At 45.4% G+C, this 13,422-nt stretch overlaps 1 protein-coding gene across 11 annotated transcripts in view; it reads right to left on the bottom strand.

Annotated features, from left to right (window-relative positions):
* Positions 1–2,812, bottom strand: part of SUPT20H (SPT20 homolog, SAGA complex component) — a 45,283-nt gene extending 42,471 nt beyond the window's left edge. For 8 of the 11 annotated variants that reach the window (XM_063294550.1, XM_063294553.1, XM_063294558.1 and 5 more), the window contains exons 1-2: positions 2,705–2,810; positions 1,029–1,140 (exon numbers count right to left, since the gene is read on the bottom strand). In XM_063294550.1, the coding sequence (XP_063150620.1) occupies positions 1,029–1,034 (6 nt within the window). In that variant the 5' untranslated portion in view covers positions 1,035–1,140; positions 2,705–2,810. Of the gene's footprint in view, positions 1–1,028; positions 1,141–1,297; positions 1,500–2,694 lie in introns of those variants that run through there. The other 3 variants (XM_063294557.1, XM_063294551.1, XM_063294552.1) reach the window with 3 other exon arrangements.
* Positions 2,813–13,422: the final 10,610 nt, after the last annotated feature.

Here is a 13,422-nt window from a genome sequence, read left to right as displayed (position 1 = left end):
GAGGCCATTGGTCAAATCTCCAACTACAACTGCCAAAATACAGTGGCATGGTTTCTCTCATTTTGAAGCAAGAGACACATGAAAACTGTAAAGCATCCTTAAAATAGCTTAACATACCTTTAAGAAAAAGAAAATATTCAGGAAAAAAATCCTGGTCCTGCCCACATATGTTACAAATCCATTTGTTTATTTTTATTTATTTTATTTTTCAAATTTTATCACTGCCTACCTTCCCCGAAAAGGGGGACCCTTTCACTTTGCTTCATCATCCTGTGGGCTTTGGTCAGTTCTGATATTAATCATGGTTAATGCTGAGTAGAGTTTCCCCTCAATAATGACTGAAATCAGAGTTTGATTTGTGAAATATAGTTATTTCAAATCATAAGTAGACAACTAAATTTGAAAGTCTAAGTACTGGCACTGGCATAAATATTTAACTCTTCAAAGCTGTAATGAGAAAGCCACTTCCTAAATGGAAGGAGTAAAAAAATGACATTTTCTTCTAAGTAACATACAATTGCACAGTCCATATAAAGCTCTTTACAAAAAAGCAAAGAATTAAGAATAAACTACACTCAGAAAGTCCGAGTTACTTGCATTTTTTAAAAATAAAGTGAAGAGATAGGTAGATCTTGCAACTATAAGGAGCCAGTCTGACTTGACTTTCCTTGGATGAAAAGTCTAGGAATCAACTCTCTACTAGAAGGATATGATTTCATATCCAAATTAGTTGGTGGAAACTGAATCATGGCCTTCTAGTTTGGATATATTGGAAAACAATAATAAAATAAATCTAGACTCTTTTAATGTAACTGAAATAATTGGAAGAGGAAGTACATGGCTATGACATTTCTGCATACAAGTAAACCAAGATCAAGGTAATTATTTTCTGAACCAGTTCCTGAAGCTCCATACATGGAATCAAATTGGAAAGAATGAAAGCAACAAATACTTTATATTTTCTTCTTTAGCAATGCATTATTTAAAATACAACAACAAAAACCAACAGCACACACAAAAAATCTTACCATCATGCCTGACGTTCATTGATAAAGAAAGCCAACAGCTTTTTAAAAATTATTTTTTAGATTCTGAAACAAGGAGCAGGGTCCGAATTGTTAAGGTCCATGCTTAAGAATTCTATAATTGAGAGAAATAAGGAAATAAAAGTGTATTGTACAATATAAGAAATAAGGAAATAATATTTACCATACAAAGGAAATTGGGATTCTAGCAAAGAGTTTTTCAATTATTTGGAATATATATATTTTCTAAACATGAAACACAGGCAAATTACATGGACTGGATCTAGTAGTTTTCTGCTAGAAGAATGCATTCTTAATATTCCATCACCCTTTGCATGCTTAATTAGTCTGCTTCTGAAAGTTAAGATAGACTCTGAAAAGATATGGGACCAAATGTGGGAAAAGAGAGTAATGCAAAATCTATTCATTTAACATTGGTAAAAATAATGAAGGTATAATCAAAGATTTTTATCAAACTAAATTACAAAATATACACAATTTTAATATATAAAATATCATAGTAACACATTCAGATTTACATGAAATTCAAGAACTATAGGATTGGAGATGTACACTGAAATGGCAATATATGAATATGTCTTATGATTCCAAAATATCTAAAAACGACTAAGTACATTCACACAGTCTGTGTATTACTTGAATAAGCTTGAAGCTATTTGCTTTTTGTTCTTTCTACAGCATTATCAGTTGGCTCTTATAGTGCACTTAAAGCCTAACATTCATGGACATGGAGGTTATCTTTAGAAATTAATTCATCAGCTAAAAATATGGACTAGGATTGCAAGTTATGTGAAGGTTCGACTAATTTCTCAACAGCTCCCTTTAACTTCTGAATTGGCAAAAATACAAATAGATTGCAATTTGGATGTACATGAGAGGAATGCAATATGCACTACACCCTCCAGGAGCCCTAATTCTATATTAACCTTCTTCCCCCTGTAGTATCAGATGCATTAGATATCAATTACCCTACTTTAAGATTTAAGATATTAGCTATCTTTATTGCTGCCCTTGCTAATTAGTAACACCATTGTGAAAATTATAAAGTCAACTAGCATTTCTACAGAATGGGATACTTGAAAATTTTGACTGTATTTGATTCTCAGGTACTTTACAACAACTGACTAACCAACTGACTAGCATAACTAGAATTAGTAATTTTTCAGGAAATAAAATTGGAAGGAAAACAGGTTCAACTAATATACTATCGACCTTATGCTCAAAAATACATATCTACTAAATCAGACAATTACTTTCATCTCTCCATGACAACTTTTATCATAATAAATCTTAGGCTGCGTTACTACACACATATATCTATGTGTAAATCTCTTTAGATGCAGCATGACTGATTCCGATAGAAAAGCACACAGAACTGTGTTATCTTTCTTCTCACCTTGACATTACTACTGTATAAATATCTACCTTTTCTGAGAGGGTTTTTTTTTCTACAGAATTTATTTTACCAGTCAGCATGATACAGCAAATAAAGTCTTAAACTGGGAAATCTCGGGTTGAAATCTCTACGCAGCAACAAAAATGTTTATTGGATGGCCGTGGATTAAACCAAAAGGTGGTCACTGCGCCATCTCAGTGCATAATTTTTTGCGGAAAAAAATAAACACCAAAGAGCAAAACGTTCGCATACGTAGTATTACCGTCCTGCTTCACAATCCCGCAGCCGTAAGTAGCTTCCTCTTTCCAAACATTAAGCAGTTTAAAAAAAAACAAAAAGAAAAAGCAAACCACGCACAAAAGGCTCCTCCACAACACCAGACAAGATTAAAACCTACCGTCCCCTTTTTAACCACCCACTTCCGCTTTAAGTACTTCCGGAATCGTTTAGCTGGGAATAACGTAGCCGGATGGAACGCTACTGCGGTTGTCATAGGAATGGAGGAAAGCTGAATTATACGTTGTGCGTTGTTACGGAGACCAAATTAATTCGAGCTAGAGTTGATCTGGCAGGCTTTAAAAATCCACATTATATAGACTGATATCAGTTAAACGGCACTATCAGTGCCCTTTATAGAACCCTTTTCCCGCGGAGCTGAAACCGGGGCGAAAGAGCGTTGCTGTTTTATAATTTACTCTAAAATATTCGTTCAAAAACAACGAATAGCAAAGATGAAAGGAATGCAATGCCCTTCCTGTGTGATGTGGTTCATTTATTGAGTGAAAAGATGTGTTTTTAATCAGGTGACAAAAATAGTCATAGGAAATAACGGAATGGAAGCTTTCTGAAATTTCATAGGCAATAAAGGCAGTGATACTGGCTATAGACATCACTAGGAATTATCAAGTGATGCATGAAATGTGTGTACAGTAAATACATTCCATATTCTGTATCTCATAAGCTGCAAAGAGTCTCATGCTATGCTGGTTTTACAAGTCAGGGTTTGGACCATGGTTTCCTTTGGTGTTTCAGGTCAATATTGGGCTTGGAAGAGATTCCGCCAGATGCCTCTTCTGAATGTGTGCCTGAAGCATTTGTACAAGCCATCCTGCTTCCTTCAAATTCTGCCAATTAACATTTTTACTCCAGCTTTTGTTTAACATCACAGACTGAAGTAGCTACACATTCAATCAAAACACTTCCTCAAAATCCCACCACCCCATCTCTGTCAAAGAAGTGGAAAAAAGCAACTTCAGAAAAGGAATCATTCGACTGACACTCTTCTTTCCAACTCTACAATAAATTCACTGTTCCCTCAGTGAGCACTATTGTAATTGTATGAGGAGAGGTATGTTAGTGGCAAGAAATCAGAAGCCTAGTAGCACCTTTTTTGACTAACAAATTTTATCAAAAGGCATAAGCTTTTGTGAGCTGTAGCTCACTTCATCAGATGCATAGAGTAGCTAGGATATAAACTGGGGTGAGGGTGGGAAGATAGGTTTGTTATGCAGATACATAACCAACCTATTTGTCCTGGATTTGTCTTTGAGTCTTGATGTCAAATGTGTCCATTAATTCTTTTGCACAAAGTTTGCAGGATTTGAGTAACAAACCCAAATTTTGCCCCTACTTCTACACCAAGAGCACCATCATAGGCCCCAACAAGTTCACAGAAGATTAGAGGTGCCTTCACATGCTCTTCCTCCAGTGTGATTTATGCCATTATCTGCCAGCAATTTCCCTTTGGATTCTGTTGTTGTTGTTCAGTCATTAAGTCGTGTCCAACTCTTCGTATCCCCATGGACCAGAGCACGCCAGGCCTTCCTGTCCTCCACTGTCTCCTGGAGTTTACTCAGATTCATGTTCGTTGCATCGATGATGCTCTCTAACCATCTCATCTGCTGTCCCCTTCTCCTTTTGCCTTCAATCTTTCCTAGTATCAGAGTCTTTTCCAGTGACTCCTCTCTTCGCATTAGGTGGCCAAAGTATTTGAGCTTCAGTATCTGTCCTTCCAATGAGCAGTCAGGGTTGATTTCCTGTAGGATTGACTGATTTGACCTCCTTGCAGTCCAAGGGACTCTTAAGATTCTTCTCTAGCACCACAGTTCAAAAACACCAATTCTTCAGTGCTCAGCCTTCCTTATGGTCCAACTTTCACAGGATCTTTGGATTCTTCATAGGACAAATGAGACAAACATCACAAAAAAGAATTAACAGGCAGAAGTTTGACATCAAGACTCAGTCCAAGGACAAAGTACTGTCAAGACCACTTCAACCCTAGGATATTCTATGGTAGACTTCCAAGTGACCGTTTTGGGAAAACAGGACTTTAACAGCACCATTGAGGAATTCCTGAACATTCATCATCAAAATACATCAAGGTTCCAAACAATCTCAGAATGTCTCAATAAACAGAATGGGTTTACAGTTGTTAATTGATAAGATATTGGTAATCTGTCTCACATGTAACCTGTATTTTGCACTAGATGCCCCGGGTAACTCTTAAAAATAAACATTTACAGCCAGTGTCAATAACTATATATGTACAGTATATATAATACATACATACATACATAACATAGTTTAAAACTATAATTAATATAACATTCCGAACCAATAGCCAGAAACTCTTGCTTGCATTGAATCTGAGCCTTTGTCATGTTCCCCGTTGCAAGGCACCCATGCATCACAACGGGGAACATGCCTCTCAGGAAGGGGGAAGGAAGGAGGAAGGAATAATCCTAATCCCTTAAACACTTAAACACTAAAGCAATCACAAGGACAAAGGAGGCACACCTTTGCCCGGACCAGAGGAGCCATCAACATATCGCCTGAACATCTCCACATTACCCCGGGGGACACACCTGCACCAGACATGGGAAGGAGACAGAGGAGACCAGTGATGATCATCATGATCGCCCATCAACAGGCCGGTATCGCTTCCAGATCGCCCATCAAGGATCCGGATCCAGCTTGTGGGACAATGGGGGGTGGAGGAGGGCAAGGTCCGCACCGCGGTTATTTATGAGGTACCCCGCAACCACACCCGCATTCCTGTCTTTTTGCGCGTATGCACTCTGTACTCAATAAACGGAAATCCTTAGCCCCATCTAAGTGAGTCCATGCCTTATTGGGAAACGAGGCAACCGTTACATAAAGATGGGAATCGGAAAAAAAAATTTACGCCAGCACCAATCCAGATCTCATCTGTGAGGGACCCGAGTTGGCAATGGAAAGAATCAACCTACGGAGAGGTGGCGACCCGAAGACCGGCGACAGGTCACCTGGCTCCGCGGAACGAGCGATCGGCAGGACCCACACTCCCTGACGGCACGAAGTCCGGGAGGGTACAGGATCGAGCTCGGAGGACGAGACCAGGAGGAGCGGGACTCTCGAAGCCACCAGAGAGTCGCAAGGCGAGTGGGTCACCCTGGACGAGATGGCAGGATCCCTGCCCGGAGCATTCGGGCCGTCGAAAGAGGCAAGAGATCAGCGGTTCCTGACAACCCCAGGAGCTGAGGGAAGGCGGCGGAGCGGACGGCCCGCGGACGGCTCCCAAGCTGATGAGCGGCTCAGCATGGTGGAATCGAGGCTGGAGTCGATAGAACAGCTGCTCCTGAGGTTGGCGATCGGGTGGGAAGCCCGAGGGAGAGGTGAGCCGGAACCAGGCCCCAGAAGCGCATCACCCCCCCCCCAATCTCCGAGACGAGACATCTGGGGCGGGGACGGAGATGGCAAGAAGCTGAGGCAGCGCCGGGCAGAGGTCTTCATGCTGAACCAACCAGGAGGTTGTCTCCCCCCCCCCATCCCGGAAACGCAATGACTGGGATGAGGCTGGAGCCGGCATGAGACGGGAGCAACGCCGCCCAGAACCCGGCTGAGGGAATCCCCACAGAGAGAATGGAGAACCCCAGCAGCCCGGGAGGCGCCCAGATGCCCAGAGGTGAGGTGGAGCCCACCGGGAGCGGGAGTCAAAGACCTTGGGGTCAAGTTCGACGGAGACCCGACCACACTATCATTTTTCATCACAAACACAAAAAATTACATGGAGGAATATGGACCATATTTTCGATCCGAAAAAGGCAAAATCAATGCCATAGCAAACAAACTAAGAGGAAGGGCAGCTGATTGGTATGTACAACTATGCCAAGCAGATGGCCCAGAACTCGATCACATTGACGAGTTCCTCTGGGCGCTCGATCTACATTTTAGAGATCCCCTTGAGAAGGAAAGAGCAAAAAGATCCCTAAGGGGAATCAGCCAGGGGCAACGTTCTGTGGCAGACTATGCCATGGAATTCCAAGCCCTGGCTGGAAAGGTGGAGGACTGGTCGCAATCAACCCTGATCGAGCGTTTCAAGGAAGGTCTGAACCTGAACGTTTTGAGGTGGGCGTTATGCAGGGACGACCCAAACACTCTCATCGAGTGGATACGGCTAGCCGGTAAGGCGGAAAATGCCCAAGAAACCTTCCTGAAAGCAAAGCGGACGGCCCTGCAAACAGCGACGGCGAGGGGACCCTGAGCCGCGACCGGACTGGCGAGACCAGCACCCCAATCCTGGAGGGAGGAGAGGGAGCGACAGTTCGCCAAGGGGCAGTGCCTCCGTTGCAGGAAGGAGGACCACAAAGCCGCAGCCTGCCCGAATGCAAAAACAAACAACAGCAGACTGAGGAAACCACTGGGCAAACCACCAACACCGCCCAAAAAGATGCCAGCGGCTAGTGGGGAAGTCGGACTGAAAGCTTTACCCTACCCCATTGAAGAGGCAGAGAGTGACGAAGACGAGCCAGCAGGAAACGCCAACCACCTGCCCTAAGAAGCGCCAGAGGGCAGGTGAAGGAGCAAGAAGGGCGCAGCGACAGCTGGGTGAGTGCAAACTGCCCCACCTTGTACGTCAAAGTTGAATTAAAGTCACAGTTGAAGTCCGTCAAAATTTGGGCCCTAATTGACTCGGGCTGCTCCAGGTGCCTAATGTACCCGGACCTGGTGGCCGATTTAAAGCTCCGCTGCAATCCACTTCAGCACCATATAGTGTTTACCCAATTGGACGGGTCAGCAGCGGGAGGGGGCCCGGTCACCCAATACACCAACGAAGTGGCGCTGCAGCTCGGCAGCCACCGGGAAAGACTGCAATTTGTCGTGGCACCGGTGGGCCAACCCTTAATAATCCTGGGTATCCCGTGGTTGGTACGACAGAACCCACACATCAGTTGGGAGACCAGGACAATCACCTTCTCAGACGGCTCCTACCAAGCGCCTACAGGGGATCAGGTCCCCCGAGCTGCGGTGGGGAGGGCGGTGTCCACAACAATGCATCTGGAGGCAGCGGTCCTGGAAGGCTTGCCAAACATACGCGGAGTTCGCAGATGTGTTCGGGGAGAAAGAAGCAGACAAACTCCCCCCCCCCGAAAGACGGACTGTGCAATAGAACTGGTTCCCAATACACCCTTACCAAAGCCCAAAATTTATGCGATGACCCAGAAGGAGCTGGCAGCATTGCGGGAGTTTGTGGACAAGAATTTAGCATGCGGCTTCATCGAGCCCGCTAACTCACCGGTTGGAGCCCCAGTCCTCTTCAGGGAGAAAATGGATGTGACATTAAGGCTCTGTACAGACTACCGCGGCTTGAATGCCGCATCCATATCAAACAAATACCCCTTACCCTTGATCAAGGACATCCTAGCACATCTATCGAAGGGCAAAATATTTTCCAAACTGGACTTGAGGGAAGCCTATTTCTGCATACGTATATGGGAGGGGGACGAGTGGAAGATGGCTTTCAATTGCCCTCTGGGTTCGTTTCAATATAAGGTGTTACCATTTGGGTTGGCGGGGGCACCAGGGGTATTTATGCAATTAATTAATGAGGTCTTGCACGACCACTTGTTCAAGGGGGTCCTCGTCTACTTAGACGATGTACTAATATACTCGGAGACGGAAGAGGAGCATGAACGCTTGGTTAAGCAAGTGCTCAAGAAACTCCGCAATGCAGAGCTATTTGCCAAGCTCTCTAAGTGCGAGTTTCACAAAGCACAAATAGATTATCTCGGCTACAGAATCTCTGCGAGGGGCATCGAAATGGACCCAAGTAAGGTCCAAGCCATCCTAGCATGGGAGCGCCCACGCACGAGGAGGCAACTACAAAGTTTCCTCGGATTTACGAATTTCTACAGGGGTTTTATCCAGGGACTGGCAGAGATTGTGTTGCCCCTAACCAACTTACTCAGAACAAAGGGCTTGGGAGACACGCGCAAGTCACGAAACCCGGGAGCGCTCCTAAACTGGACTGCTGACTGTCAAAAGGCTTTTGATCACCTCAAAAGCCTCTTTACAGCAGAGCCAGTGCTACAACACCCCAACCCCACCAAGCCTTTTGTGGTTCAAGTCGATGCTTCTGACTTTTTGATTGGGGCACTCCTGCTTCAGCGGGATTTAAACGATCAGCTGAAGCCCTGCGTGTACCTCTCCCGCAAGTTCTCTGAAACGGAACGGAGATGGCACGTATGGGAAAAGGAGGCTTTCGCCGTCAAAGCCGCCTTAGAGGCATGGCGACACCTCCTGGAAGGGGCCACCTGCCCCTTCGAAGTCTGGACAGACCACAAAAACCTAGAAGCACTCAGCACTCCAAAACGCCTAAGCCCCAAGCAAGTTCGCTGGGCGCAGTTTTTCAGCCGCTTTGATTTTAAGTTAAAGTTCATACCGGGGAGGAAGAACTTCTTAGCCGACGCTCTCTCCAGGCGGCCCCAGGATGCCAGTCAGGCATCCGACATTGTGGGTATGGTGTGGACCGACACACAGCTGAGTTGCCAAGGCGTCATGCGCAGCCAAAACGGAACACAGCGCACCCCAGCGCAACCGCCTGCAGAGCGAGGGAGACGCATGTCAATTTCACCTAACTTGCAACAACAGTTCACTCAAGCCCTCACAATGGATACATGGTTGCAAGCCAATCAACACAATGTGTCTGTTACAAGTGGTCTGGCTTGGAAACAGAATAACTTGTACGTGCCAGAGCAATTGCGAGCTGAGGTTCTGAGTTGTTCACACGACGACAAAACGGCTGGGCACTTCGGGTTTGTAAAAACGCTGCATCTAGTCAGGCGACAATTCTGGTGGCCCACTCTTAGGAGGGATGTAAAGGAATATGTCGCCGCTTGCCCCACGTGTGCCATGGCCAAACGAAAAGTGGGAAAGCCCCAGGGACTGTTGCAGCCAGTAGCAAGCCCCTCCCGCCCTTGGGAAGAAATCTCGATGGACTTTATTGTGGATCTGCCACCCAGCCAGAGAAAAACGGTTATCTGGGTGGTAAAAGACTATTTCTCCAAACAGGCACATTTTGTACCCTGTGCCTCCATTCCCTCCGCTCAACAGCTGGCACGCCTCTTTCTAAATCACATCTACAAATTGCACAGCGCCCCCTCCCATTTGGTGATGGATAGGGGCACACAATTTACTTCCAAATTCTGGAAGGCATTTTTGAAATTAATTGGAACCAAGCAAGCACTGTCCACTGCTTGGCACCCCCACACGGATGGCTCTACGGAGATTCTTAACTCCACCCTGGAGCAATTCCTACACTCATTTATAAATTACCAGCAAGACGACTGGGTAGACTTGCTCCCCTTTGCCGAGGTGGCATACAACAATGCAGTGCACCAGAGCATGGGTCACACCCCATTCAGGGTGGTATATGGTAGAGACTTTGTCCCGATCCCGGAGTTGCCACAGCCAGACACCCCGCCTTGTTCCCCAGATGACTGGGCAGTGCAACTAGCCACGGTTTGGCCTGTCATCCAGCTGGCTCTCTCAGAAGCTCAAGCAACCTACAAGTGGTTCGCGGACAACCACAGGGCTGTGCAGCCAAACTTCAAAGTGGGAGATAGGGTCTACCTCTCCACTAAGTTCATTAAGTCTCTGCAGCCCTCAAAGAAACTGGCACCCAAATTCATTGGCCCGTTCCCAATCATAGAGGTAATCAACCCAGTAACTTTCAAGTTGGAATTGCCACACAACTTGAAACGCATACACCCAGTATTCCATTGTGCCCTACTGAAACTGGTCACCTCTTCAAAGTGGCACAATGAACCCCCCCCACCCCCGCCCATCGTGATAGATGGACAACAACATTTCAAAATCAAAGAGGTACTAGACTCCAGAAGGTTAAGGGGCAACCTACAGTACCTGGTCCGCTGGAGACATTTCCCCCACCCTGAGTGGGTGCAGGCTCGAGATGTCTCAGCACAGCGGCTTGTCAAACGCTTCCACGAAGCATACCCTGACAAACCGGCACCTTGAAGTTTTTTGGGGGGGCAGTATGTCATGTTCCCCATTGCAAGGCACCCATGCATCACAACGGGGAACATGCCTCTCAGGAAGGGCGAAGGAAGGAGGAAGGAATAATCCTAATCCCTTAAACACTTAAACACTAAAGCAATCACAAGGACAAAGGAGGCACACCTTTGCCCAGACCAGAGGAGCCATCAACATATCGCCTGAACATCTCCACATTACCCCGGGGGACACACCTGCACTGGACATGGGAAGGAGACAGAGGAGACCAGCGATGATCATCATGATCGCCCATCAACAGGCCGGTATCGCTTCCAGATCGCCCATCAAGGATCCGGATCCAGCTTGTGGGACAATGGGGGGTGGAAGAGGGCAAGGTCTGCACCGTGGGTATTTACGAGGTACCCCGCAACCATGCCCGCATTCCCGTCTTTTTGCGCATATGCACTCTGTACTCAATAAACGGAAATCCTTAGCCCCATCTAAGTGAGTCCATGCCTTATTGGGAAACGAGGCAACCGTTACAGCCTGTTTCTCTCTGTCCAGATCCTGACAGCCTCCAAATACCCAGTTAGGGCTTCCACTGCATTACCAACTCAGTCCAGGATGGAGATGTGTAACTGGCTAACATCAGCATACTGATGAATATTTATTTATTTATTTATTTGGTGCCTTTGAGTCAGTATTGACTTCTGGCAATTGCCTGGACAAATCCCTGCAGTTTGCTTGGCAAGATTTCAGAAGTGGTTTGCCCTTGCCTGCTTCCAAGGGCTGAGAGAGAGAGTGACTGGCCCGAGGTTACCCAGTTGGCTTCATGCTTAAGGCAGGACTAAAACTCACAGTCTCCTGGTTTCTAGCCTGTTGCTTTAACCACCACACCAAAGTGGCTCCTCATACTAATGAAACCTCACCCTGTATTGGCAGGTGATATCTTCCAGTGGTTTCATATAGATGTTAAACAAATAGGGGAGAGGACTGAGCCCTAAGGCATCCCATAAAGGAGCTCCGAAGGGTCCATCCTCTCCCCATCCACGTGACAACCAACTGGAGCCTCCCATGGGTGCCTCCTTATCCTCATTGACAGTCTAGAAGGATAGTGTGATCAATAGTATCAAAAGCATCAATAGTATCTAGCAAAAAAGGATGGTTGAACTTCCACATCATTCAAGTCTCACCAAATGAGAGGAAGAAATGAAAGCATAGAGAATACTTGCTGAAAGTCTCCACCTATCAAGAGGTGATGTGATAGGAGGGGATCTAAAAGTGGGTATGAGGACAACCAAAGCAGTTTCAGTCCCATGCCCATTTTAGTCCTAACTGCCATGGATCTCAATACTCTATTTCTTCCAAAGGTCTGTGACACTGTTTCCCCAACCAGTTTTTACACAAAGAGAAAGTTGGATAAAGGAAGGTAGTTTTCTAATATAGATAGACCACTTCATGAGGGGCCAGACAAATGCCTCTTTCAAGGCTGCTGACATCACCCTCTCCCACAAAGAAGCATTGACAAATGCCTAAATCCACTTCCCTGCCCCCTCCCTTGCTGTTTAACTAGCCAGGAGGAGCAGAGGGCCCTTGTAAGTGACAGAGCTAAGGCCACAGAGAACTCTGTCCACTTTCTCAGGAGTCATAGGCTCAAAAACCTCCCAAGTAATACTGCAGGACTACTTCTGCCATTTAAACAGTATCTGTCCATCTGGTTTCCAACTTGGAATGGATTGAGTGATTTTATCCATGAAATAATGAACCAGATAATCAACTTGCACTGATTAGTCTTTTCTGACTATTTCTCCCAAGAAGGACATGAGTCACCTTAAACAGTGCAGCTGGCTGACATTCTATAAATGCTATAAAGGGTAGAGAAGTAACTCCTTTTCACTGTCTTTATCATCACAAAATAGGCTCGTAACTGTCTAGTCTATTTGCGTCTTGTTCACTAGTGCCATTCTAGGTGTCTCTTCACCTACTTCATTTCCCAGAGTTCCTCAGAAAATCAAGGAACTCCCCAGAAATGCCAAGGGTGAAGAGGTTACAATCCTGTTTAATGACCTGCTGCCTTCTATATTCCAGAGGCCAACTAGATATTCAACAGAACTGCCCTCCAATCACTAAAAGCAGAGGATATTCACATTATGAGGAATGTCCTTTGATGGGCATCCTCCCTGCTCATGTCAAAGCAGGTGGAGGTGCTAATGGAGAAACCAATTGCCTGATTTCTGTAGTCTTTTCAGGAATCCCATCCTGTCTCTCCAGCATGAAGAACATGCAGCAGTGCCACAGAAGAGGATCTGTCCACTTTGCTCTGGACAGATGCCACTCACTGGCTGACAGAACTGGGAAGGAATTTTACCTACAACCTGCAGTTGGATTCAGAACTGTAGGGCTTTTGCCTTCCCCATAGTATATCCCAATTTTGCTTTTATATATTGCTTTTGTATATTGATTTTTTTCAGTGAATACTGAAATGATATTTTTGATTTTGCCAATTATGTCAATTATGTCTTTTTGTAATGAGGCATAATGTCTTTTGCACTGCACATTTTTTGCTCTGAGAAGGGTGAAAACACTATATTGAAAACAGAACAGCTAAGGACAAATATAGGCAGCTTCCAATGTGACTGTGAGTTGCATTAAGGCAGTATCACGAGGATATGCCTTCCAAAAACGCTTAGCAAGGCATCTTTGTCCTGT

This window comes from Candoia aspera, chromosome 2, assembly GCF_035149785.1.
Source record: "Candoia aspera isolate rCanAsp1 chromosome 2, rCanAsp1.hap2, whole genome shotgun sequence".
Lineage (NCBI taxonomy): Eukaryota > Metazoa > Chordata > Lepidosauria > Squamata > Boidae > Candoia > Candoia aspera.
This window is presented reverse-complemented; position numbering and strand designations above follow the sequence as displayed.